We start from the raw sequence: 26,760 nt of genomic DNA, 5'->3' as shown, positions 1-26,760 counted from the left end.
CAGCCATGAAAGGCATACAAGCCCAGTTCACTAAGGAGAGAAACAATGTGTTAACTATTAAGATGTCAAATGTCTTGTGCTGCAGTTAGCAAATCGGAAGGCGCAACAACGCGTCGCAGTCACCGGCGCGTCGAGGTAGCGTTGTTATAAGCGGTGCTGAGTCGGGAGGCGGAGTTTGAAAACCGCTTATTCTCTCCCCCGTCGCTTTGTGCTTCCCCTTGTATCGCGCCGAGAGGCAAACATGCATGAGCACACAGTAGATACCACCACGCTCTCACGCACGCACTCGCGCGCGTACGAGACGTTGCAGCGAGAAGCGTCCACAGTGGACTTCGTCCCAGGCGTCGAGATAGCGGTGTGCCGAGAGTAAGGGTGGCTGCCGTCGTTGCCTCGCAATAAACTCTATCGAGGGAAGGCGGAGAGAACGTGATGTCTTAAACTCCCGTTGTCTCTCCCTCACCTGCTTCCCTCGCCTGACGTCCACACTCGCAAGGCAGCGCTCACTGCACGAACCCAGCGCGTTCCGCCGCGCGCGATAACGGCGAAGTCCAAACGGGAAGCATTCTGGGCGTTGGGGCTTGCTCACCTGGAGGTGACGACGCATCGGCCACCGCCCTTGTGTAATCGACATTCTTCTCCCGTGTACTCTGTCGCGCCGGTCTCGGGGAGAAGTGCTGCTGTTCTGTCGACCCTGAGGACTACGCGAGCCTCGACACGAAGAAGCCATGGACGAAGGAGTAGCCTGCGTGAAATACATCCTCATCACCTGCAACCTGTTCGTATGGGTGAGTCTGCATGGCGCTGCACGACGCCCCGAGTGTTCCAGCATGACCGTTGTTGACCAGTGTCGTCCACGTTAGGCGTAAGCACGTACGTCCGGTTGACGGTTTCGTTTCCTGTTTTTGTTTTTTAAGGCACGAGATTTTAAGTTTCGTAGACATCTGGCAGCCTTAGCGGCTTCGAAATGAAGGTTGTGCGCGTGCTGAGGACAGATATAAACAAATTAATTTTCGCTTAGACGTGGAAACTATTGAAGCATGATCGAAATGTCTGCCATCCGTTAATCCGTTCATGCTAATCGTTTGCACCAACAGATGTCATCTGGGCGAAAGCACTCATTTAAAACATTTTGGCGCTTCTCAACTGCAAAGGTCAGCCTTTCCTCAACATACCATGCACATAAAGCATTTACGTAGCCATGACGCGAAAGGTCCACTAACGATCTCCGTCGAACACATGCATTTTGTCAGACATCGGCGGGGAAAGCGACGTATATACTACGTCTTTAAACTTTTAGGTGAGATACCTTAATGCAACAGGCCTAGGTAGCTGATGTTTGTCCAATGGAAAGGCAGCGCTTATATAAAAGACGTTAACCAGGACATTATTAAGCGCCTTCAACATAATGTTTCGTTTGTTGCACGCCCGTCAGAGGTAACTTGAGTGCTTTCCGCCAAAAACACTTGGAGTATGCAATAGATTAGTACTTCGGTTTTGTACCGTTTCACGACGACCGGCCTGATATATCTGTATGCAGGTAGGTCTCGGGAACAAAATAACTTTATCTTAAAAGGCTAAGTTAAAAGAAAACAAAGCCGCGGACTAGTATGGTGCCAGCATTCACTCCACTGCAACTAGGCGCGTTTGTGTTTGATTTCCTGAAAATGTTTAGATGCCCACAGGTGCCCATAGGAAAAGAACTATTACATTTTCCTTGTTCGCGGAGCAACACAGGTCTGCGGGTGCGCTGCATTTCTGAAATGTAGAACCAAGTAATCCGAATAACAAACAAGGTAAGGGGCGAGGAATAAGAGGCTATGTTTTCATATCGTACATTTTAAATGCCTCTATAACAGGGCCTTTATGTGGAAGATACAAGCATCGTCGTTCTTGTTGACGCGGGGTTAGAACTCAGTCCCTGCCGGGCACCCACCAAAGATGCAGTGGTTACAAGCGTTCCGCACTCCTGGTGCTGGACATATATGGGGCGAAATACTTCGGAAATGAGCATCTTACCCCACCTTGTGTAGACAAAAATACATTAGGCCATCCTTCTCTTTAGCCAACCTTGCCCGTGCGCCATAAAATCCATCGTCAACAATAACACAGTAGCCAGCAAATAGGCGAATGCTAGAGAAAGTGCTTGATGTGGTGTCATTTTTCATTTACTACAAGATATACAAAACAGGGGACCGGTGCACCGAGGCATAAGTAAGCCACACTCAGAAAAATGGCAAGGCTTTGTTACCCATTCAGCCAGTCTTTACCAAAGTTTAGAATGATTGCTGTATGAGTGGACAATGCAGTTGAGTCAGGACCCAGAAAAAAGGGAATATATAATATTACAAACTCTCACAAACGCGCGAGTGCGCACGGGGTATGAATAATGATAATTTAGAACGATGTCCTGACGACCGTACTTGGGGCCCGCACAAACTGTACCGGAAACCGCACAAATACAGTGCGGCTTCCGCTATAGTTGCCTGTTCGTGGCTCGAAATTTCTTGAATGCATGCAGTTCCTAATCTGGAAAAAAGCTGCTGTGGTTCAGTCGACACGTCCCACGGCCCTCGCAGTTTTCGACCCGTTCATTAAGCTCTTCTTAAAACCATGTGTATGGAGGGTAAGCAGCTGTCGCGCTCAGTAAAATTATACCCTTAGCAAGGACGGAAGGCCGTTAGGAGTAATCTAAGCTAGAACCGAATGCCCACTCCCTCTTCAGACTTGGGCGCTAGGCATAAAAAGCATAGAACCAAGGAAAGAAATCACGAACGAGGGGATCGGACTCCAGCAATGCTGTGTTCACCTTCACACGTCCCGTCTATTTGTGTGAAGTCGCTTATCATTGTTAGCACCAATGCTAACACAACGCTGCCCTTCTCAATTTTCTTTAACATTTAAGTAAGATGGCTAGGCATGAGCCTTATGATGGGCCTTCTGCGAGCCATGGTATAGACACGCGATATGCGTCACGAAGAGCAAAACAGCGATAACACGAGGCGCGACAAACACGGCGATGCCATGCAGCACGCTGGTCACACGATCCTTTCCGGATTCCACAAACTTGGGAGAACTTTCTGCCATCAAGAAACAAATTTGTTTCTTTGTTATGTCCGCGTGCCCTTCCGACAGGGTGCTGCATGTCCTGCATGTCCTGCATTCCAAGTGCTTGAGTCGGCCGCTGGAAGAAGCTGTCAATGCGTCTGCACTGGCTTATCAGTGTCCATGCTATGCGTCACACCGAAATGCGCAGCGACGAACGTATGGGCTCCATTCGCAACATTGCTTGTATTTTGTCAGAGGATAAAGGCAAAACATGGTGGATCATAATTTGAACCTGCCTCGTACGGCATGCGCATCGCCTCTTCCTTCGGTTTCAAGTAACAACAGTGATAGCACGAACACAACTACTGTATTCAACTATCAGCGTTCGATAAAATGTGTGTTTAGCTTGAGCTCAGCTTTTAGCTGTCGGTTAACATATTATTGAACTTGGTAGGAAAGAAACATCGCAAACAGAAAAGAAAATCGTCAGCTAATTGATTGACCCCGTTCAAGAAACGTGCGTTCTGAAGCAGGCTATCCAATTCCCAGTAGGCTCCTATCAGATCGACGTAGGCAGTTTATGAGAGGTTGCTCACATTCTTATTGCACTGAAGAATGACGCCAAGCGTCATACATTGAACTGATGTAAGCAGCCCCTGATGAATATTTTTTTTCTGATCACTTGAATGTCATTATCCGCATGTTGGAATAAAATTTGCGTCGACCGTTTGAGGTTTCGGGGCCTTTTAAAGTTACTGTAATGTTTGGCACATGACATGGCCTAGCACTGACTGGCAGGCGCATTGTGGGACCTCACAGTACAGATATTCGGCTAGAAGTGTTTTTTTTTTTTTTTTTTTTTACATAGAGCCCACGTTTATGTTACATCTCCCATCGAGTAGTCGGGAAGAGACCGACGGGGTCTTGATACAGGAATCTTGGATGTGCTAGCCTAAGCAGTGGCGAATGGGAGCCATGGGGCATGAATATGGGCAAATTTATTGTGGGCTTTCCCACCTGATTCCTATCTGGATCTTACATAGGTATTAGTAGTGTTGCCCCAGCCCAACTTACCGATTTGGGACCTACCGGCTATCCATCGCACATTACCTGGATTAGCTTAACCTCAAATCAAGCGCCTTTATACCAGCCACTTCTCCGAAAAACTCAAAAGAATGCCGCTTCCACGTGTCCAAGATAGCATGGAATGTTTACTGTTACGATTAAGATTGCTATATACGTTTCTGTAACATTGCATGTTGCGCTGGAAAGTTCTTTCAAGGTTGAAGGTAACAAATAGCAAATCTCGCTTAGTAAAAACTCGTACCGTTCAGGAGCACCATGCAGAAATCTCTGATAGAACAAACATTTTTGAACATAGCTTCTTTCCTAGAACGATTGATGACAGAAATTTTTTTGCCACAATATGTGTTCGAATCTAAAAACTACATAAGCGGGCTTGAACACGTCTTCAAAAAGCGAATTTGTAATTGTATATGCTGCTAAACATGAATTTATTTTATTCTTATATTGCATATAAACAATGTACTTTTCACTCCTTCTTGGACGAAGAAATGGCCTCCAGTATTTTGCAAAATAAATAAATTACAGGTTTGTCAGTTCTAAATAAAACAGTGTTATATGTGTTAAATCGTAAACATTAGTTGAACACATGAAATAATATTGATCTATATTGCGTCCTAAGTATTATTATATTGTTTGAACAAACATATAGCAATTAGGGACACAATTTGAGCATCCGGACAGGGAGGAGGTTTTGTCATTGTCTTGCAGTGAAGTTCTGCTCTCCATATATTCCATCGCAACGCCCTATTATTTTCTTATAATAGCCGTGTCACTGCCCTTTCTCTACTATCCCACGTAGGACACCCTTCAGTAGTGTCTATATAAGCGTGACAGCATTTGGTATTCATTCGGAGGTGACTCAGTGGCTTATTCTTCTTCTTGTGATGTGTGCAACCCGACAGTCGCCATTGTTGTGCCCTCCAAAGTGTCGAATATTTGTGTGTCGCCATAACTGGTGGGCCTGCGTGGGCTTGCAATGCTGCCATTTTAAAGAAAGTAGTGTCTATTTCGTTTAAGTGCCTAACTGGGGCCCAACAAGGCTTTTCAGACATTTACTTGTAATGTTTAAGAAATATAAGATAAAGAGAAATTCTGACTCAAATGTAGTCTGTGGCGACCCTTGAGCTCTGAAATACCGCAGAATCAATATTTTTTACTCACTCGCCTCCAAACTAACGCTACTGAAACATCATATATAGCGTTACTGAAGAGTGCTCCATGAGTGTGGCGATGAATGTGTGAATGGACAAGACAGAAACATTGGAGCCTATTGAAACGATTTACGCTTAAACTGATTAACACAAAGTCAGCTGTGCAGACGATGATGATAGGTATAACGTTAAGAGACGCGAAGGGATAATTTGTCAGATAAAAGGCAGGAATAGACGTGATTCTTGTAGAAATCCTAAAGAAATGCGCTTCGGAAAGAAATATAATCTTAAGGCCATATAGCGGATGGTCGCTGAAGATGACTAAATCAATATCAAGTTAAGGCAAGTTCATAATAGGATGCGGCGGCATGTTAAGTAGACGAATCAAACTAGAAAAATTTCGGTAAAGAGAAATGAGATTGCGGTTTTCTGTTCACGGTACATACAGCAGCCCTTACGTTAAGTACTCGCGAGAACATTTAGTATGCAGGATAGATAGCCCGCTTCTGTATTACGGATAGATGGATGGGATATAAGAGCGTCCTCTTTGAAAGGGGTGGTAGTAGGTGGTGTATTACCTTAACCGCTTGGAGCGCCCTTTCGGCTGGAAAGTTAAACGCAATATTCTATATTCGGCAAATATAAATTATTTTAGTTTTGGTCGAATTGGGAACTCGGCGCAGAGGGACACTTGTCCGGACTTAACTTTTTCAAAAAACGCGAGGCGAGTGGAGTGGACGAATACGGAGGAAACATTCGGTAGTGACCACTGTCTGATCAACATAACGATCCGCACTAAACCCATTACCAGACCGACGGGCCAGACTAGGATGCCGGACTGGGCAAAATTTAAAAAATAATATAATGTTAGTTCTATCCAGGAGCAGGGATACCAAGCCTGGACCAAACAGCTGCTGACCAGTCTCCGTTCGACGGAAACGCGGGTAAAGCTCTCTGAGGCGGTGACGGATGTGGACACCCACCTCCTCCACCTCTGGGAAGCCAGACGCAGCACGGTTAAAAGATGGCGCAGGCAGAAACATAACCGCAAGCTAAAAACTCGGATCGCGGCGATAACAAAAGAGGCGGCAGAATACGCGGCGCAACTCACGGACGCTAACTGGGTAGAGCGGTGCAACGCGGCAGCTAGGCAGATGTCTGGCAAAAACACATGGCGTCTCTTCCGAGCTCTCATAGATCCAAACCAGACGCGCTCCGAGTCGCAGAAACACCTGCAGAGAGCAATACACGCGTTTCAAGGAAATACGGCCCAGTTAGCGCTGAAGCTCCGAGACCAGTACTTGAGCACGACCCAAGACCCAAGGGGATAAGCTTATAGGTACAGTGGAGACGAAAATGTTGAGCTGGATGAACCTTTCAAACTATACGAGCTCAAGGCAGCCCTAGCGAGAATGAAACGCGGGACCGCGCCAGGAAGGGATGGGATCACGGTAAAACTCCTAGGAAACCTACCAGACCACGCGTACCAATCCCTGCTAGAACACTTCAATTCGATCTGGACGGGCGAAGTTCCTCTTCCCACCGAATGAAAGACGGCACTCATAACTATCCTCCCAAAGGCAGGCAAAGCCATAGATACGGACAACCTCAGGCCCATTTCTCTCACGTCGGGCGTAGGCAAATTGATGGAAACAATGGTCAGAGACAGACTTTCCGAGTATCTTGAAAATAAGCGAGTCTTCGCCGACTCGATGTATGGCTTCAGGCCAAATAAATCGGCTCAGGACGTCCTGCTACAGCTTAGCAGAGAAATATTGAATCCAATAGAACATCCGAACGGGGATAAGAGAGTGCTGGCCCTAGATCTGAAGGGAGCCTTCGATAATGTGACGCACGAGGCCATCCTGACACACCTTTCGGAGACGGGGTGTGGAAAGAACGCGTTCGAGTATATAAAACGCTTCCTCTCAGACAGACAGGCCTACGTGAGGATCCAGAACGCAGACCACGGTCCCTTTCTATTAGGCACGAGAGGTACACCACAGGGAGCGGTGCTATCCCCGCTTCTTTTCAACATGGCAATGAAAAATCTCCCGGTCCACCTGGAGAAAGTCTCGGGCGTGCAGTACGCGCTGTACGCGGACGACATCTTCATATGGGCCACGCAGGGCTCTCTCGGAGAAATGGAGGCCAGCTTGCAGGAAGCAGCCACCGCTGTAAATGAGTACGCGAAAAAATGCGGCCTTCAGTGCTCACCAAAAAAATCCGAATTCGTCCATATTCGTCCCTCCAAAAAATGCACAGACAAGATAGAATTGCGACTTGGATCAGAACCGATACCCGAGAGAGAGGAAATTAGAGTACTGGACCTTTTCATTCACCAGCGTAAGCTAGCGACGACCACACTCGACAAGCTAAAAAAGGTGGGAGACCAGGTGGGCCGAATGGTCCGCAGAGTCTCAAACAAAAAAGGGGGACTGAGAAGTAAAGATGCTCTACGGCTGGCCAATGCCTTTGTAACAAGCGGAATTCTGTATTCGACCCCCTATCTCCACCTCAAGAAACACGACGAGAACATCCTCGAGGTGGTCACGCGCAAAATAGCGAGGAAGGCCCTCGACCTCCCTATAACCACGTCGAACCTGAGACTCCAAGGTCTGGGTATGACGAACTCGTTCGAGGAGCTGAGAGAAGCCCACCTAACGAGTCAATACACGCGACTATCGCAGACACCGTCGGGGCGTCGCCTATTAACCCGTCTACACATACAACACACGACTGTAACCGGGGAAAGAGTAAGGCTTCCCCAGGAGTGGCGATACGCCCTGCACGTAAAACAACTCCCCACTAATATGTCCAAGGACGACCACGAGGGTAGGCGCATGGCCAGGGCAGAGGCCTTAGCTCATCACTACGAAAGGAAACCCGGAGTGTACTATGTGGACGCGTCCGGCCCGCACCAAGGCGGGTGGTACACGGCGGCAGTGATCCACGAGTCCAAAACGGTAAACGGGCTCACATTTAAAGCCCGAAGTGTAACACAGGCAGAGGAGGTCGCCATCGCGTTAGCAGCAACACATTCTGATTCCAAAACAATCATAACGGACTCACGAGGGGCGTGTAGGAACTTTCAACAGGGCTGGGTCCCGTACCTGGCCTACCGGCTACTAAAAAACAGCTCGGACCTGACCTGCCGACTACTGCAAAACAGCTCGTGCGTGGAAAGTCCATCCCGCCGCTTCATAGTCTGGGCTCCGGCCCATTCTGGGCTAGAAGGAAACGAGGCAGCAGATGCCGCCGCCCGCGCGCTTTCTAACCGGGCAACCTCGTCTCCTTCCTCCTCAGAAGAATTTACACCAGCCTACACTTTCCGAGAAATTACGCAGCTGTACCAAAACAGGCACAATATTTACCCCCACCCGTGTAAAGGGTTAACAAGAGCGGAGGAACGCGTGTTTCTTCGCCTCCTTACGAATACTATGATGTGCCCGGCGTCACTTAAACACTTTGACAGTGCCTTCTCCGGGGAGTCCCCACACTGCGGGGAAATGTCCTCGGACCTTTTCCACATGGTGTGGGCGTGCCCCTCCAACCCTGCCTTTGCACCTAACCAAAACACCACCCGGGAGGACTGGGAGGCGACCCTACTCGCCTGCTCCGACCTGAAAGCCCAAAAGGCCTTGGTCAAAAGAGCAATGGCGGCAGCGGAAGCCACTGGGGTCTCGTACTAGGGACTCCACCTAGTGTTTGTGAGGGGAAGGGCACTAAGCCTGACCCCACAGCAACCTTCATGTAACCCCATATTTTATTAAACGTTTTCACCACCACCTACACAAGCATATAAATATTCATAATTAATAAAAACAACGCGTCAAGCAAAAATTTATTACTTCGTAATTTTTGTTGTCAAAAGCACTAAACTGTTCATCGGGCGTTTTTTTTTTTTTTTTTTTTTTTTTTTTGAAGTCTCTCGCCCATGCCGATCAAACGAAGCTTATGCGCTGAGCCTTGCAGCTATGGGGTTGCGAAGAAATCTTATAATCTGAGATATTTTAATGCGAAGTATTGTATGGCTATGTCAGTGGTTTCGTGAAATCATGAGCTTTTCCGCACGATTACGTTCTAACGAATGAGTTTATACGAAAACGAATGGTACCATCAGATAGGGCATCAAAAAATCTCGTATGGGAAATCGGAAGGTGCATGTGGGTTGATTAGCTAACTAAATAGAGTCAATTAGGTAAATCAGATGCCGAAATTGCCGCGAAGAGTAATGCGGACGTCTAAAGAAGTCAGGTGGTACCCGACTTCCGGTAACGTAGGCCTAACTTTCGGTGGCGGGAAATTTTAAATGTTTGAACGTGAACGAGCAGGAAAAGGCGTGGTTTGCGTGCACAAATGGGGTGGGAATGGTTAGAAAGTATGTAAAGAGAGATAATCAACCAACTGCAGTCTGAAAAAGCCTGAGAGCACTGCAGAATCTGCAGTACAAAAATACAAAAGCCTGAGCGTTGCTGCTCCACACGTTACATCACGCGCTACTTGTTGAACACAACCAGCATTCCGTTTAACGCATCAGAGGTCACCGGCGTTATATAATTGGTTTACTTGAAAGGCAAGGCGCCGTATCTGGCACTCGTGGAATCCTGCTGAAACATCTCGTGGACGACACAGCAGCGCTCAAGCTTACGTATTTGTCCTGTGCAGATTCTGCAGTACTCTCGGAATTTTTTCAGTCTAATTTTGTGGTGCGGGAACTTCCAGACTAGCAGAGCGTTCACTACCCATTCATCTACACAGAACGCTAGAAACAGTGAAGCGGCACGGTGAATTGGTTGGATCCATATCCCCCCCCCCCCCTTACCATAGAACATGTACCCAGAATATAATAAGCAAAGACGAGAGAAAAGGGTAGAAACATAGACACGGATATTCGATGCTGAAAATCCAGATAGAATTGCATGTGTAGACGCTACATAGTGCGGCAAAAGAAAAATGAATGCAGTCGTAGTCAATGGCAAGCAAGAAATGAGAACAGCAATCTCTACAAAACAAGATCGATACACATAGCGGAAGAGGCTGCAATAACACTGACTCTTGCTCAGACCGAAGCAATATACACAGTCAGTGACAGCAGAAGTACAATCGAGAGCTACACCGCAGGGGTCATAGCAACGCCAGCGGGTAGAATCTTCGATTAAAAGACAACTGAAAGAGACGTCACCCTTGTTTGGACGCCAGCGCACGCAGGCATGCCCGGAAACGAGGCACCGGGCTGGAGGTGTGTCACCGGAGCCAGGCAAACTAAAGTACCTAACTATAGAGGAATAAGAACGCACTACAGACATAGCCGGAAAGTCCTACCTCCACCAGATCCCAAGTTAGGCAAAGAAAAAGCAATAGCATGGAGAAAGCTACAGACAAATAAATACCCGAATCCAGTTCTGATCAACCATATATGGCCGAAAGTACGATCAGACCTATGTTCATCACGTAAGGAAAGGGGATCACTAGACCACATAAAATGGGAATATGCGAAGTCACCAGGCAGGGCTAAAATACAATTAAAGACGCCTGGAAAACCTGCTGCGATGCTCAGACCCAAGATCCCAAAGAGAAATTGTTCGACTGGCCGAAGATGTCGCCGGGGTCCAAGAACTACCGGCCTGCAACTAAGGCGACTGTCCGACCTTCCGTGTCTAACTCACGAAGAGCGGGATAGTCACGCTGTTGGACAAATAAAAGTTCACTCTCTCTCTCTGGTTGCGATATGAAAGTCCTTCGCTTCGCCTGACGCTGCCATCTTTCCCGACCCTTTCCGGCACTTGTAGGGCAAGCTAATTGACCACTATTTGTTTAGCGTCGTCTCTCACCCAGTGCCTGAATTTTTTTTTCGTCTCTCACCAAAGCCATGAAATTAGGAGACGCTTGCTTCTGGGAAAGAGAGCCATGGCTAGCCTTGACCGCCTAGTAAAGAGCAGAAACATTACACTGCCAACCAAGATCCGTATAACTCGTGCTATGGTCTTTCCAGCTGTGATGTATGGATGCGAGAGTTGGACTGTGAAGAAGGCTGACCGCCGAAGAATTGACGCGTTTGAGTTGTGGTGCTGGCGGAGACTGTTGAGAGTTCCTTGGACGGCCAGAAGATCAAATCAGTCGATATTGTCGACCATAAACACTGACTGCTCATTGGAGGGTCAAATTCTAAAGTTGAAGCTCAGCTACTTTGGTCATTTGATGAGAAGAGAGGAGTCGCTGGAGAAAGATTTGATGCTGGGAAAGGTTGAGGGTCACCGGAGAAGGGGTAGACAGCGAACGCGATGGTTAGATGGCATCCTCGAGGCGCTGCAGATGAAGTTATGTGATGTTAGGAAGATAGTGAGAGACCGGAAAGCGTGGCGTGATATGGTCCATAGGGTCACGAAGAGTCGGACACGACTGAACAACTGAACTGAACTCACCCAATGAGCGTCAGCTTTCTGCCCATGCGCAATAGCGCCCCGCTGTTTCCTTGTCCTAAGCGAAATAGTCAGCCTATTCTCAACTTGCACATATCGAATTGATGGGGCGTAGACTGTTGGGCCAGTTGGTATGGGGTTAAAGAAAATCAGCAGAAAACAGGCGTTCACGAGGATAAGTACGCAGGACATTGTCCTCTGACTTCTTCTTGTGATTGTGTTCTTCTTCTCGTTTTCTGTTACCGTCTGTAGCAAACTTGTGGGGATAAGATGGCGCAGTTGCCACAGGACTGAGTTAATTAAAGGCATATGGGTGAGGCATCTGCTTTGCTTTGGGCGTAACCAGCCTGGTAATGATGAAGTCTAACTTTCGAAAAAAAAGTAAGAGTTTTATTACTTTTCAGAGCTACCCTGGATTCTCGTAATTCAATAAGCAGAGACAGCGACGTAAATCCTCTTTTTACTTCTCATGTTTGAGGATCAGGCCGCTCGCCCGCCTGTCTCCCTCGGGCAGCTATCTCATTTGCCCCGTACTAATGTTATAGCTTCATCTTTCGTAAGCGTTAAATTTCTTTCAATAAACTTTGATGCCAACCACTTTTTAAATATGGCCTGTACCTATTTCAACCTAGAGTTCACCAGCGACTGCATTATCATTGTGTATATTAAGTGACTATTTTGATCACATTCGGACCTCTTACGATGATACGAGTTGCCTTGACGATAAAGGAATCGTAGTTTTCATTTATACAGTACACGATTCCCGATAATTGCTCTGTGAATATGCACTAACAACCTAATATTTCGCAAAAAGTCCCCTCTGTGTGAATCATTAACAGTAAAACGTTTGTAGAGTTTCAACTACCCCTGGACCGATTTTCACGAGAGTTATCCATCGATCGTAGCGTGATCGTCTGCGGCAACAGCGTATACTGTTCTGGCGCCTGGGCACGACGTTGTTTGTGGCACAGTGCGAAAGTCACATTTTCACCATCCATTTGTCTTGAGGTTTGTATATTAGGGGAGAAGAGCTAACGATCAGGAACTCAGTAAATGTTCGCTCTTTGTTGTGCTTAAATGTGACAGATACACAGTTGCGCTGTCCGTTTCTATGATAGCGCCTCTTCAACGGCCATCATGAGCGAGGCCAGCTATTTTCTCGTCACAGAAGCTGCACGGTCCAACTGCGAACTTCGCGAGCTACATAAACGACTTAACGACAGCACCATTTACTGGGAAATCACCTCGGAATTTTCTTGTGGTGTATTACGTCAACACGGTTGATCTCTGGTCCGTACCGTTTGGTATGTGTAGCCAATGCGATAAAATTAGATTTTAAATTTTATTGAGTGAGAATTTCACAACTACGTTAATTCTTGTAAATACATAAACAGCAGCGTCGCGTACAACTTTGGAAATTTAGGGACCATATTCTTTGTTTTTTCGAAGTCGCGAGCGAACTAAAGTAGACAAAGAGAAAAGAAAATGGGTGCATCTATCTGGGTTTCTTGTGTGTTGTTTAACTTTTTTAATTTAAAATCACATTTGCGACTTCTGTGCCGTTGCACATTTTTCTTTTCTTTTATGTCTGATGAACTGACTGGCTCAAATTAATTTCATGTCACTTATGGCGGCCATAAGCTGGCATTTTGCTAGGTGGGCAGCGGAGGCCTGCACTTTGCAATGCCGCGCGCCGCTGTGTCTATTAGAAATTGCCATTGCGTTGTCTAGACTTCTAACTCCAAGGCAGAGATACTTTATTTTAACGTGCCATTTTATTTGAACTCCCTTGTGCGCATACTGTATTATGCATACAACATATGTTTCGTTAACATTGAGCACAACACAAATATGCAGCTTTGTGTCCTTAAGGGTGCGACGGACACAACGTACCCAGCCTTTATGTTTCACCGAAGGGTATTTATTTTCTCTTGGCAGCCCCTTCAGCTGAAATGTACAGTCGATTTATTTCATTTCTACACTTTCCTCGCGCCCAGTTTCACACCTTACAAGACCGCCTTTTGACGATAGCTAACCGTGGATGTTTGAACACGGATCCGAGTGCAGATTCTGGGCCTAGGTGTGCTCTCCGTGGGCATCTGGATCCGGTCGGATCCGGACTTCTGGGTGTACCAGGACAACCTTCCTCTGTCCAACTACTACAGCGCCTGCTACGTGGTGATGGCCGTCGGTGTCCTACTGCTCGTGCTGGGCTTCATGGGATGCTGTGCCGCCGCCATCGACAGTCCCTGCATGCTGCTCACGGTGAGGCCCTCGGCGCCACCCAGTGGCTGTGGCAGCCTGTACCGTATCGCGACAAGACTAGCACTCACTCTGTTGTGCGTCAGGCTGAGCGGCACTGCCTTGCCTGTCGGGACTGCGAGAACAACTAAATCTGTATTTTATTCAATCTAAACCGCTGCAGACGCGAGATTTCTGGTTGTGTTGCCGCTTCACTTCATGTGCCTTCGATAATGGGGAAAAGATACATTTGCGATGATGTTCCTAGCGCCTGTTAAGTTCATCGTGATCATAATATTGGTGTCCGAAAGCATGGCTTTGCTAAGGCCGGCAAGCATGCCGAAGGTGGCGCAATGCTAGCATGTACGCGCTAGTATTGCGCCATCCCATTTACACGCCACGCCAGGAACGCGTGTTATGGTTTCGACTTAGAGGCTAACTAGAGAGAAATTCATGAATTCTGAAATCTCCTAAGCAAATTTCGAGACTGTCATGGCGGGAGCACTATCAGCGTAGGCATCACTTCCAGCAGCGGCAAACGTCGATATGACCTACCTTGAATTCCATCATCATTTTTGCTTTTCGTAAATGCATGCTGTTGAAGTGACTCTGCGACAAGCTAGACGATGATTAACATCTGCGAAGACTCCATAACAGGCCTCATGCGCTCAAGGTCGAAAAGCAATTCCTCTTATTTTCTCTAGTTCGCTAAGAGTTGTATACATTGTCGAAAAGCGTCGATACAAGCAGGGCATTAAGTTGCCCAAACTCAATGTGATTCTTAATGTAAGTGACGCCTCTGACGCTCTTATTGAGGCGGTGTAGAAGCGGCGCCTCGCTCATTTCATAGTGTGTCGGCCTAGTATGCTTGTATTTTGGAAGTTTCCTACATCCCTGCAACATCACGGACTTTGCAGGATGTCTCGAGAGCATATTCAGTGACCTGAAGCTTCTTTTAAATCGGAACACTGACACGGTCAATGAAGTAAAGGGATTACAATGTGTGAGCTAGGAAGTCTACGAAAAGAGGAGGGATCATACACGTTGACACGCTTAATTGATTTAAATGTGCGCAGATGTGTAATAAAGTTTAAACCATTTATTTCCATGATAAAGCTCTTGTAAATCGCATACCTTTAACCGCTTGGCAAGGAATTCAATAGCTCATTCTTAACATAAAATACTGTTCAACCTCGAAGGTAACTTAGTCATACTGCTTTGTTTAAGGCAGCCTAGTTTCCTAGCGTTGCTCTCGTATTGTGGAAGCAGACAAGCATTCAACGCTTCTCTGCCACCACCGTAGATGGTCGGGCAGATCTTTCGCAGAAGACTGCATGAACTAACCTGCAGAGCCAGCGCTTCATTGAAATCACGCACTCAGTATGCCCGGCCACGTGGCAAGGGGAGGCTTTGTCCCCCTTTAGAACTTTTCCATGCTATAAAAGCCTCCCCTACTGATCGCGCCGCCGTGGTGTCCACTTGCGGCTCAAAGCAAGGTGTGAAGTATCATGTTATTCTAAACCGCATTCAGTGCACGTCTTGCCCACTGCAAAATGCACGAAATAAAATGTACTCAATATGCTATATAAGACATGACAAATTCAGTATTAAAATTGCTCTAAAGTATTTCTGCTACAACATACACAAGTACTACTATTGGTGGAACGACATACAAGCGAAATAATGCACCAAGGTTGCGATCACGTGAGTCACACTTTGTCGACTGCCCGTGAACCTCATGAGACGACTTCCAATTTGTGATAACCCCAGAGTGATTCAAGACGAAGCTAATGAAAACAAAATACTTGCCGAGGGTTGAATTTCATGCGTTGATACTATTGGTTATAATCTGAAGGCGTTTCTGGAGCTCGGGGAGATCCCGAGTTTAGCCAAACTTAGGGCGTTCTGCAATGTGTCTCTCTGAGCTTTAGTTTTTGTCTCCTACGACTCTCTAAAGATGGGGATGACTACGACGCCCCACAACACACTGATGCTGTTGTTCTGCGCGTTCAGCGTCGTGACACGGTCCAGTCGTGTGGCGCCGTTCATGGCGGCCAAACATACAGCATCCAAAACAGGGCCACCTGAAATGCCACTTGAATGACTTCTGAGATTAGTTGGTATATCATCTTGATGTTTGGACAGCGCTACCTTCTAACAAAGAAGCTGCAAACTCACTTGACGAATCGCTACTAACATATTTTTCACCTCGAAAGAAAGGTGAGTATTAAGTGCGCCAAGAGGTTAATTCACGAGCAACTTTGTTTCGAGCTGCTATCCCTTTTCCAAACCTCAAGACAGCACAGGCGTCAACTGAGCTAGGCTTACCGAACTATGCATTCATGCCCGATATCAGAGACAATGACTGATAACTCCACCCTCTCAACGACTCAGATGCGGTCCAAGTTTCCCCGCTACTGTCTTTTGCACAAAAAGTAATTTTTTTCATCCGCAGGCTTCGTGGTCCTAGAGCCAATGTATAGACTCTATTCCGTCCTTCGTGGCCTCTAGTTGTTGGCCAGTGCTCTCCAGTTCGATAGTTACAGCTTGATTATAGATTATATAGCGCCGACGCTCACCCTTTCAGATTTTCGTGAATATTCCCTTTTCGCGCATATTCACGCTAATATCGAATAACAGTACGAGTTCAATTTCTATTCGACTCGATTTCGAAGAGCATAATTAATACCCCCGTGTACTTGACCCTTATTCATTTCTGTAACATCGGACAGGCTGATGAGATGCCTTCGATGAAAGAATTAAGCTTGTGCATCGGACAAACTCAGCCAGCTTTGCAAGAATGTTCCTGGTACTGCAACTTCTCTCTCATCGCAGTACTTCATCGCCATGTTCGTGCTGCTTATCATGGAGTGTGCCGTGGCAGGCCTCGTCTGGAAGGTGGCCGACGGAGACCAGGTGAGCGAATGTCACTGCCTTCTGTAATTGCAATGGAGGACGGCGCGTTGTTGGCACTGGGAAATGTCTTTCGTTCATGCTGCCGCTTCATTAATTCCACTTCCGGCATGGCCGGCTGGATGGTAGGTACGCGTGGCAGGCGGCAGAAAGTACGGGCAAAGTCCGCCGATTGTTAGTTCCTTGATAGTTATTTTATTATTATGGCTCTGAATTCGAACGAAAAAAAAATCAACAAATGTCAGGCGCCGCTCCCAGGTTTCGATGGAGGCGAAATGCGAAGTCGCCTTTGTGTTATGAAGTGTCAGTGCACGTTAATTGACACCAGGTGACAGAAGCCAATCTACAGTTCTCTACTCTGCCGACCTCAAATATATTAACGCGATAGTGTTCATCAGAAAATCCGGCGTCGGCACTGGAAGGCGGTAGCTGGCAGCTCACATTGCCGCTCACTGACTGGGCGAAGGGTCTACACTGATGTTAGTTTCGGCAGGAGCTGCCAACTCGGGCTTTTCCTTACATATGGGGAGGTGATATCGTAATCAGCCTGCCAGGACGCTTGCATTCACGTCACGGCTAGACCATGCAGGCAGGTTTATACGACTTAGTTAAAGGGGGTTCTATGTATGGCGTGATAGATATGTGCGTTGTGCTACGCTATGTGATCCTGTGACCATTGTCACAAGCCAATGAGCATTTCTCCAATATTTTTACAAATATAATCGCATGGAACAATTACTAGTGATCCTTCGTTGCATGGGCTAGCAATCTTCGAATAATGGCTTCTGATGCAAATCTTTCAATGTTCTCTTTCTTTCTCATATGTTTTGTGCTTTTCGATGTTACAGCTGCAACACCACCTGGCTGTGGCAATTGAGCAAAAGCTAGATACCATCGTCGACGATCCGAAAGCACGACGCTTCATGGATCTCATGCAAGTTCACGTAAGTCTTGGCAGTCGCATTTTCGGTTTGAAGTGAAAGATTGGACTAGTGTATTTTTGAAACATCAAAGAAAGCACAGACTCGCATAGTCATTGTGCTATTCTTATCGACGAGTACTATGTCTTTCCAAATTCTTTACAATCATTGCGGTTAAAATGGGATCTTGCAACACCACTTGTCCATGGCATGATGACTAGGGCGAAGCTAAGATAGAGAAATGCCTCTATTTCATAATCAATACTTTATTTCTAAAGAAGAAAATTGTTTAAAATATTAGATATCAGCAGCAAATTATTTTGAAAGGAATAAAGAAAGGTATAGAGGCGAGGATATCCTCTTTAGACGCAAGTTTTATTGGAGACAGCAAAAAATAAAAGAACGGGAAAAAGCAGCTCTGAATCATGGCTTGCACTATAGCCAAAGTGCTTATTGTGTAACCCAGTATTTACAACACTAGTGGCTTCTCTCCATCTTGATTGGCATAGAGCTGCGTGGTTTCTTTTTCTTAACATCATGAGCTTTTCTGATAATTCTTCCAGGTGGTCCTCGCTTTGTCTCCTGTTAGGAAAAAACAAGCTCAGCTTTCGATCTTAGTGCCTCTAGCATCCTTTTTGCGTTGTTTCGTGCTCAGTAATACATTGTATTTGTTATGTAAGTGAGTATGAGTGTTGATCCACGAACTTAACTTTTGCCCTTAGGTACCAAAACCACCTGCCAGGTAGTAGTCGGCAGATGTCATGGCCGAGCCTTGATTGCACGATATTAATGCCCTGACATAATAAAGCCACTATGCTGTCACAAAGATAGGAGCTTCCAACTCGACATTGTTAAATTACACTGGGAACGTGGCCGCAGAACCGGTTATCATAGTTGTCAATGTGACCAGAAGAGGAGGATTGCAAGAAGTAGAAAATAAGAGCATTGAGACAGCTTAAAGGAGGGCATGTGGTATTTTATGGTATGGCATGGTGTAGTTTAGTGTGGAATGGTATTATGCCATGGTATGGTATGGTATGGTATGGTATGGTATGGTATGGTATGGTATGGTATGGTATGGTATGGTATGGTATGGTATGGTATGGTATGGTATGGTGTGGTACGATATGGTATGGTATGGTATGGTATGGTATGGTATGGTATGGTATGGTGTGGTATGGTATGGTATGGTATGGTATGGTATGGTATGGTATGGTATGGTATGGTATGGTATGGTATGGTATGGTGCGGTGCGGTACGGTATGGTATGGTATGGTATGGTATGGTATGGTATGGTATGGTATGGTATGGTATGGTATGGTATGGTATGGTATGGTATGGTATGGTGGGGTATGATAGGGTATAGTCTCAAAGATTCATCGGCTGTGAGGGAAGCTGTTGTTGACGGCTCGAGGTTAGTTTATACCACCTGTGGCTCCTTAATATACGCACATCACTTTCTACATGGGCGCCTGTTTCGTTTCGTCTTCATCGAAACGCGGCCGCGGCGGCGGAGATATGCTTGGTCTAGGTGTCAAGAATCGGAAAGCAGGAAAAACTACCCAGTTGAATCAGGGCATATTATTCGTTGCAGCGAAATAACTCCGAATTGGATCAAATTAGCACCCCATCGTTCGCCGTTTCATTTAATCAATGATCCGGGCTCAAGACTTCGCCAATGTGAATGACAATAACTCTGGCAATGAAGCTCGCTTTAACAGATTTGTTTTACAATCGAACACTGTTCTAGGAACAATGCAAAACTAATACCTCACTCCTAACGCGCGCTCGTATGACCGTTAGCGGCTGCGGATTTCGGCTACGCGTGCAGTAAACCTAACCTAACCTTCCTGTTTGAGGAAAATATTGCTGGTGTGGTGAAACGTCAACGCGATGGCGTGTTCCAGAGCGAACCGTTCATGACAAAGGCTGCAGTTAGCGTACGTACTGTTCAGGATTTGGCACAATGACGTCAGAAAAGTCTGGCCTAAATAGGGACTTTCTGAGACGGGAAAACCGATCTCATAAATGGTGCATGGCTACCTGCACGTTACCACTTGCAGTTGGAGTGCTGTGGTGCCATCTCGAAGCATGACTACGAGACGCGTGACCTGACCATACCGCAGTCCTGCAGCAGCTCCCGGACGAACAACATCTTCATATATGTGAGTGTACTACTTGGACATACGCGTGACATTTGAAGCAGGGAATGAACCACTTAGACCCAGTTTAATATTTATCCCTTTCTGAAGCCCAGATTGTAAAATTAGGAACTGCAATTAGTAGTCATTCTCATGGTACCTGCCATTTTAAGGTTCAAGAGATTGTGCCCTACTTTATTGAAGTGCATTATTATTTAACGACCTATTGCTTCATTGCCTCCTACGCATTTTGCGGATGAGAATACCCTTCTCTTCTGGCACGGGATAAACTGGCATATTCATCACTGCCTTCTTGCCAAACTACCAAGAATGCTTAGAGGTTACAGGGCAACCACATCGATGCCAAGAAATAAATAACACTCGATTTTGTATTCTACTCTCTTTTTTGCTTTCTTTGGCGGTATAATGTAGTATCATTCAATTTAACATTACAGTATAAATGAGCAGGTATCCTCAAACTAACCAGTCTAAAAGTTTTGCCTGAAAAACCTTTTTTTTTTCACTGATACTCCGAGGGAAGGGGGTGTTCTGGTGAATACAGTGGAACTTCTTGTACTAGACAGAGCACTGAGAGATAATAGGCTGCTAAGAATTAAGCCGAAACCAGAGCATACCTGTTTTACCAATTTTAACAAAGTGAGGGCGCTTTATGGAGGAAAGTGCGAAATAATCAGCGCAGCGTAGAATGAGGCATTTTTGCAGCATAAGGGAACAAATCGCATCAAAGTTACCGGCTATCCATTTGCCATTATTCCAGTTGGACGCGATAAATGATTTAATTTTTATGCCGAAAAATAAGTTCCTTTGTAACGATAAAGTCCCTGCTAAGCAGTTTTACTCTTTAGCATGTCATGAAGGTCACAACAACGCGTTGCTGCTCATACCTGCCTGGATGAAAACCTCATGCTCTTTTCATGAGTGCGCTAATTCCTGAAATCAAGTCTGAACCCACATGCACGCCGGGACACTTGCTTCATTAAGCGCGGAATTCCTTACATTGACGTCATGGCATTCTTTTTTTCAAATTAATTAAGCTAGCTGTGTTGAGTGGAGCTATCTCATGGAACGCGGAGGTCGTCTCCGTGCTTGAGCACAGCTACGACTAAGTATCTCAAATAAATATTTTCAGGTATCAACACGGCTTTTGTGGTATAGGAGAACCAAGAATACGAGCGTAGAACAGAAAAAAAAAAGGGAATGCGGAGTTTTCAAGTTTAAGGGGTTTTTTTGTATTGTCAGAAAGGGATTACACAAATTAGTGTCGTTTAATTGGTACAGAAGGAAGTCTCTAAGCGAAACTGTCATGAGGGCCTCCTATAAGAAAATGCTTGAAACAATTATACAAAATGGCAGAAATTGAACGTTAAAATGTGTTAAAATCTATGCACAAGAGCAACGATGCATCATTAAAAGAGAAAAGAAAAACTTTATAGTGCGGTTTAAACTCTCCTAATAAAAATGATTTGATGCTAATATTGAAACGTCTGTATGACGGAACTGCTTTACCGCATGAGGATAGTGAATTCCATGTAGTTAAAGTTGGAAACAAAAGGGTTTGCTTCCCATAATTAGTTTTAATTCTGGTAAACAGCAAATTGTAGTTTTGAGGGAATCTAGTCAGATTACTGTTTATGAGGGAAGATGACGGAAGGGCAGTAATTACAATGTCACCACTACGAGCGCAGTGTATAAGTGTAGCTAATCTAAGGTGGAGCATACTCAATACAGGAAGGATATTACGATTTCAATATATAAGGGCAGCTGAGGCAGTGTAAGGGGGTATGGATGCTTGACATATGAGTGAGGTACGTAGTTCCCCAAGTCGACATGCAGTACGTTAAGTGACTGTGAACAAATGCAAAATGAAGTGCCCGAAGGATATATTGCAGTAAGTAATGACGTGTTCGAAGGAGCACCCTAATGCCAAAGGCAACGTTTTTGCATAATTGTTCAGTGTCCATGCTAAATGATAAGTGCTCGTCTGGCAGGATACCAAGAAATATAGTACATTTAGAAAGTGGAATAAAGTGGTTGTCCAAATAAAACAGAAAAATATTAATCCGCTGCCTATTAAACGAATTAGAGGTCATAACGTTTTTTTTTTATCTTCACACTAATGAACAAGAATTCCATGTTCAGAATTCAGGGTTGTAATCATATAATTTGTTTCTGTCGCTGGTATATAATGTAGTGTCTGCGGTGTATAAAAGGCAGATAGATTTGGTGAAAGAACTAGGCAAATCATTAACGTATATTAAGAAAAGCAGTGGTCCAAAAATTAAATCCTGCGTCACGCCTTCGGTAATGAATACTGGGCGATTCAAGATGTTGGCAAACTTTACTATTTGAATTTGGCCAGTGAGATAACTACGTATAAAAATAAACTAAATTCCGACACACGATAGGCGAGGGACAGATATGAAACTTACTTTCAAACTGCATCGAATCGATTTGATCAACTCTGGCACAAGCTTCGATCACTCTAGTCTGGCTTCTCGCAGGTTGAATGTCCCAGTAAGATAACTAATGATGGCATAGAATATTCAGGTAATCATCTCGAAGAATTTAACAAATTATTCACCCACACATTGAATTCCTCAACCCATTCACCTCACTTAGCCATTGACAGATGCCCTCTATCTTTGTTTCTCGAACCTGTCTCTACACATGACATTTTGTCAATGGTTAGAGACCTGAAGACCAGTACCTAGTTTGATGCGGATAATATACAGATATGTCCAATTAATAGCGCAGTAGTCATCGACATTACTATGTTCTAATAGCGCATTATATGTTCTAATAGCGCAGTAGTCATCGACATTACTACTGCGCTATTAGAACACATATATAACTTATGTATTGAAACCGCGACTTTTTCCGCGAAAATGCAAATTGCTAGAGCAGCAGTCGTATACGAGAAAGAATATAGAAAATAGCTTGGGATCTATCGATCAATTAGTATTTTGCCTGTCTTCTCAAAAGTGTTAGAGAGTCTGATTCTTAAACAAGTAGAAAGCTTTTTAAATAAACTCGGTATAACCTCCGACTGCCAATGTAGCTTCAGGAAAAACCGTTCTATGGAACTGGCCATTATGCACCAAAAGGAATATATGTTAGAAAACTTCGAAAATAGAAAATTTATCTTCGGAACTTTTTTAGATTATATATATCGAACCATTTGACTGCATACATCATAGCATCTTGTTTCAATAGCCTGAATGCTGCGGAATAAGAGGAAAAGTATCACTTTTATTTAATTCTTATTTAGCTTTTAGAAATCAGTGTGCCCAAATAAATGAATTTAAGTCAGCTCCGCAAATAGTATCTTGTGGGGTTCACCAAGGGAGCATCCTAGGACCATTTCTTTATAATCTATACATTAATGATATAATAAGTGCAGCTACCGGTGCTCGGCTCATAATTTAAGCTGAGGATCTGGCAACACTAGTAACAGTTTAATAAGCAATGCGTATGTAGTCTTGGAGAAAATACGAATATGACCCGGTGAAAATTTCCCCTCTGTAAATACTGTAAAATCTAAGGCAATACTTTTTCACCCCAAAAAGCAAAACGTGCAGTGAGCTCGAACGACTATTTTATAAGAGTGAACCGATTAAAGTGGTAAGGTCGTTTAGGTCGCTTTTGCACAATATTCGCTCAAAATATGTTCTGGGACAACCGCATAACCTATGTAGTTTTATAAGCATCCAAAGCCATCAGATTTATGTAGCGTTTGAAAAGTTGTCTCTCAAAAAAGGCAGCAGTCGTGGACAAAAGTGGTATTCTCCACACGAATCGCAACGATTGCATTTTTCCAGTATAAAAAAAAAATGTGCCACACAATATTGCTTGGACAAGATGGCAAGTATATCAATGAGGTCACGCTATGCGTATTTCAGAAATAACTGCAAAAAATCTGGTGGGCAGTTTTCTCGCAGCGCGTGGAGTATACCACTTTTTTGCCCGGGGGTACATTTGTTATCCGTGGGTTTCTGGGCACAGACGCTGAACTGAAGATATGGACATGCAAGCATTAATATTTCTAGTTATTTTACCACATAAGTGTTTAAAAGTAGCACTCGGTTAATTAGTTATAGTTGTCCAATCTATATGAAATGCTAACAACCGGTCGGAGTGAAACGATTATGACTTGGAGGCATAAGGCTTCTTTATGATCACACTATGAGTGCCTATAGTTTCCTGGGTACATAATAGTCATTGTCTTTTTATCTGTTGCAGTTGAGTACCTGGTATGATTACAATGTCTGCAGCAGACCTTTTTTTAACAAGCCTGATTAGTGTAACTTCTAAAATGCGATTCTGAAGGAAACAATATGAAGATCAATAAAATGATGCAACAAATATCTCCAAATTTATCAGTCATGTTCCAATCACGGCGTTGCTGAACTAATTGGATTAAATAATCACTGATTTATTCCCCTATGAATTCTAGAAAAGGCCTTCTGGTCCAAAAGGTGCTTCTTAGCCTAATAGACAGATCGTAAACCTGTCTTGTCGGAGATGTGAGCTATAGACAAAGCCACAAAGTATTAAGAATATTAAATCTAACAAGTGAGGAATAAATACTAGGCTTCCCACTCAATACAAGAGCTGGTATGAGAACATATACGTGCAAAAAAAAGTGGGCAACACCCTTTTACTACTTTCATCATTTTATATCGTAATTTTTTCTCACAACTCACAATAATAACTTAATAAGCGCCAACAATATATTTTATTCTCCCCTCTAAACGCTCTAAACGTTTTCAGGGATGCAGCGAAAACCTGCGGGTCCTGCTGGAGCGGACAGGAGCCGTGGTTGGTGGCTTGGGTCTCGCCCTAGGCTTTGTGCAGGTGAGTAGTAGTTTTCTATTTGCCAAACTATGTCCGAACTGAACCATGCGGGCTCTTCTATTACGCTTCCGGTAAGCTTAGCCAAACAAAGCCCGAGAAATCGGTGCGTCTAATTAAAAATAAACCTAAACGTAGGCATAAATGCCAAGGAGTTAAAAATAGGAGCGTTGTGTGTGGTCCGCCCGACAGCATAAAAGTGCCTACTAGCGTATTCAACACTGCCCTCTAATAATAGGCGATTTATCGCTTTACAAAATGAACAGCGAAACTATCCAGTGTACAGAGGTAACCAGTTAAATATTGCCCTTGCGTTCAAAACCTTTGTCACAATCGCCTCTTATAAAAGGCTTTAGCAAGTAATTTTCATTGACCCAGAGCTCGTAAAAGCTGCCATTACCACGATGCCTGGCAAGAGCGCGTGCAATGAAACTGTTCTTGCAACTTCACTCGTTTAGGTTCTCAAGTATTCTTTCCTATTTCAAGAAGCTCCTCTAAGAACACTTGGTGGCGTTGAAAATGAGGAAGTTGGCATGTATGTGTAGGCACTAAGATTAATTTTGTATTTCTTGCTTTTTTGTATTACAGATCATCGTCATGATCATCTCCCTTTGCCTTTTCTGCACCATTCGACAGGATTCTAAATAATAGCTAAATGAGTCAAAAGTATTGTTTTCTGCCGTATATGCCGTGCTTCTGGCATGAAGAGAACAAAAAAACGTGCAAAGCCTGAAAACGTAGAAGGTATCACAACCTTTTGTCGTCCCGGATGCAAAACGAGGGTCCTTCCGGAGAGCTTTTGGCAGGACTCTACCAGGAAGCCATCGAACCAGCCCCTGAAAAGCGCATGCAAAAAGTTTGTTCTTTCCTCGCCTTCTGCTTGTAGGAGGCGTCTATTCTCTTATAATTCCTGTGTATTTTAAGAGCTGTATCACGGAGCACGTGCAACGTCATCTAGCTTTAAGACATTTTTGTACATTTTGCATTTCTCGTTTAGTATTCACCTCGTAGGAACTGTTTTTGCATCATGTGGCTCATATCTATGTTTCAAGGGCGAGGTTGCACCACAGAACATCGGTTGTATCTTTTATCTTGGCGTTTTTTATTATCATCCTTTAGGGCATAACTTCTTCGTTTAAGGCACAAAGATGCAAACACCTAATACATAAGTGCACATCGTCATTGTTCATACACAAAATATAAATCTGCGACAAGTTTGTAGCAGCGGCTTTTCCACAAGATCACCAAAATTTGCTCTATTTGTGTATGCTATGCATGCCATTTTGCTAGTATTATTGGATTTACGCGCCAAACATAATTTCTAGCTGCTATTCCAGGTTTTTTATGAAACCTCGTCAAATGTTTTGTAAGCATACAAAAACTGTGCTTGTTCATTTTTATTTCTGCAATGTCGTCCGGAACGCTATCAGAGGGTCCTGAGCACGGCGTTCCAAATGCATAGTCAGGCTTCAAACTTTTATGAGATAACAAGCCTTCATGCAACCTCACTCTACAGAACCAATTAGAAATATATGCAGCATATGTCTGCCCTTGTAATCAGAGATAAGCGTCGTGTTCAACATATTTACGGACTGCCTGCCCGAAGCTGTATGGGATGTCTTTTTGTGCTACTGTTTCTTTTCTGTTCAACGAAGGAATCCAAGGATTGTCATTTCTTTTCCGGCGGCAAGTATTTCAATTAACCCGCAAGGAAACTGCCAGTGTATGCGTCACGCACCAAGGTCCCGTAGTCTTCTTTTTAAACACACACACAAACACACACGCGGCTATTCCCTCAGAGCCACATCTCCATTTACCCGCCTACGTTACCGGGATGTGGCGCAATACTGAACTGTCACTATTTCGAGGCATGCTGCTTCTGTGAATGTTGTGTGCTGAATCTGGATGGCATGGCCAGTGTGGGTGCTGTGAACATTTTACACGTGAATAAAAGTGTGTTCATACAGAG

At 44.7% G+C, this 26,760-nt stretch overlaps 1 protein-coding gene across 1 annotated transcript; it reads left to right on the top strand.

Moving 5' to 3' along the window:
* Nucleotides 1-459: 459 nt before the first annotated feature.
* LOC146192367 (CD9 antigen-like) lies at nucleotides 460-26,760 on the top strand. Its single transcript, XM_084602473.1, has 7 exons — nucleotides 460-785; nucleotides 13,772-13,969; nucleotides 16,781-16,861; nucleotides 17,707-17,802; nucleotides 19,842-19,943; nucleotides 24,711-24,794; nucleotides 25,380-26,760. The coding sequence occupies exons 1-7, from the start codon at nucleotides 726-728 to the stop codon at nucleotides 25,437-25,439; spliced, it is 681 nt and encodes a 226-aa protein (XP_084458599.1). The 5' UTR covers nucleotides 460-725; the 3' UTR covers nucleotides 25,440-26,760.

The sequence above is a fragment of the Amblyomma maculatum genome, chromosome 4 (genome assembly GCF_055883805.1).
Source record: "Amblyomma maculatum isolate TAMU_Amacu chromosome 4, ASM5588380v1, whole genome shotgun sequence".
NCBI lineage: Eukaryota > Metazoa > Arthropoda > Arachnida > Ixodida > Ixodidae > Amblyomma > Amblyomma maculatum.
The sequence above is the reverse complement of the archived record's forward strand: the minus strand, read 5'-3'. Positions and strand labels throughout refer to the sequence as shown.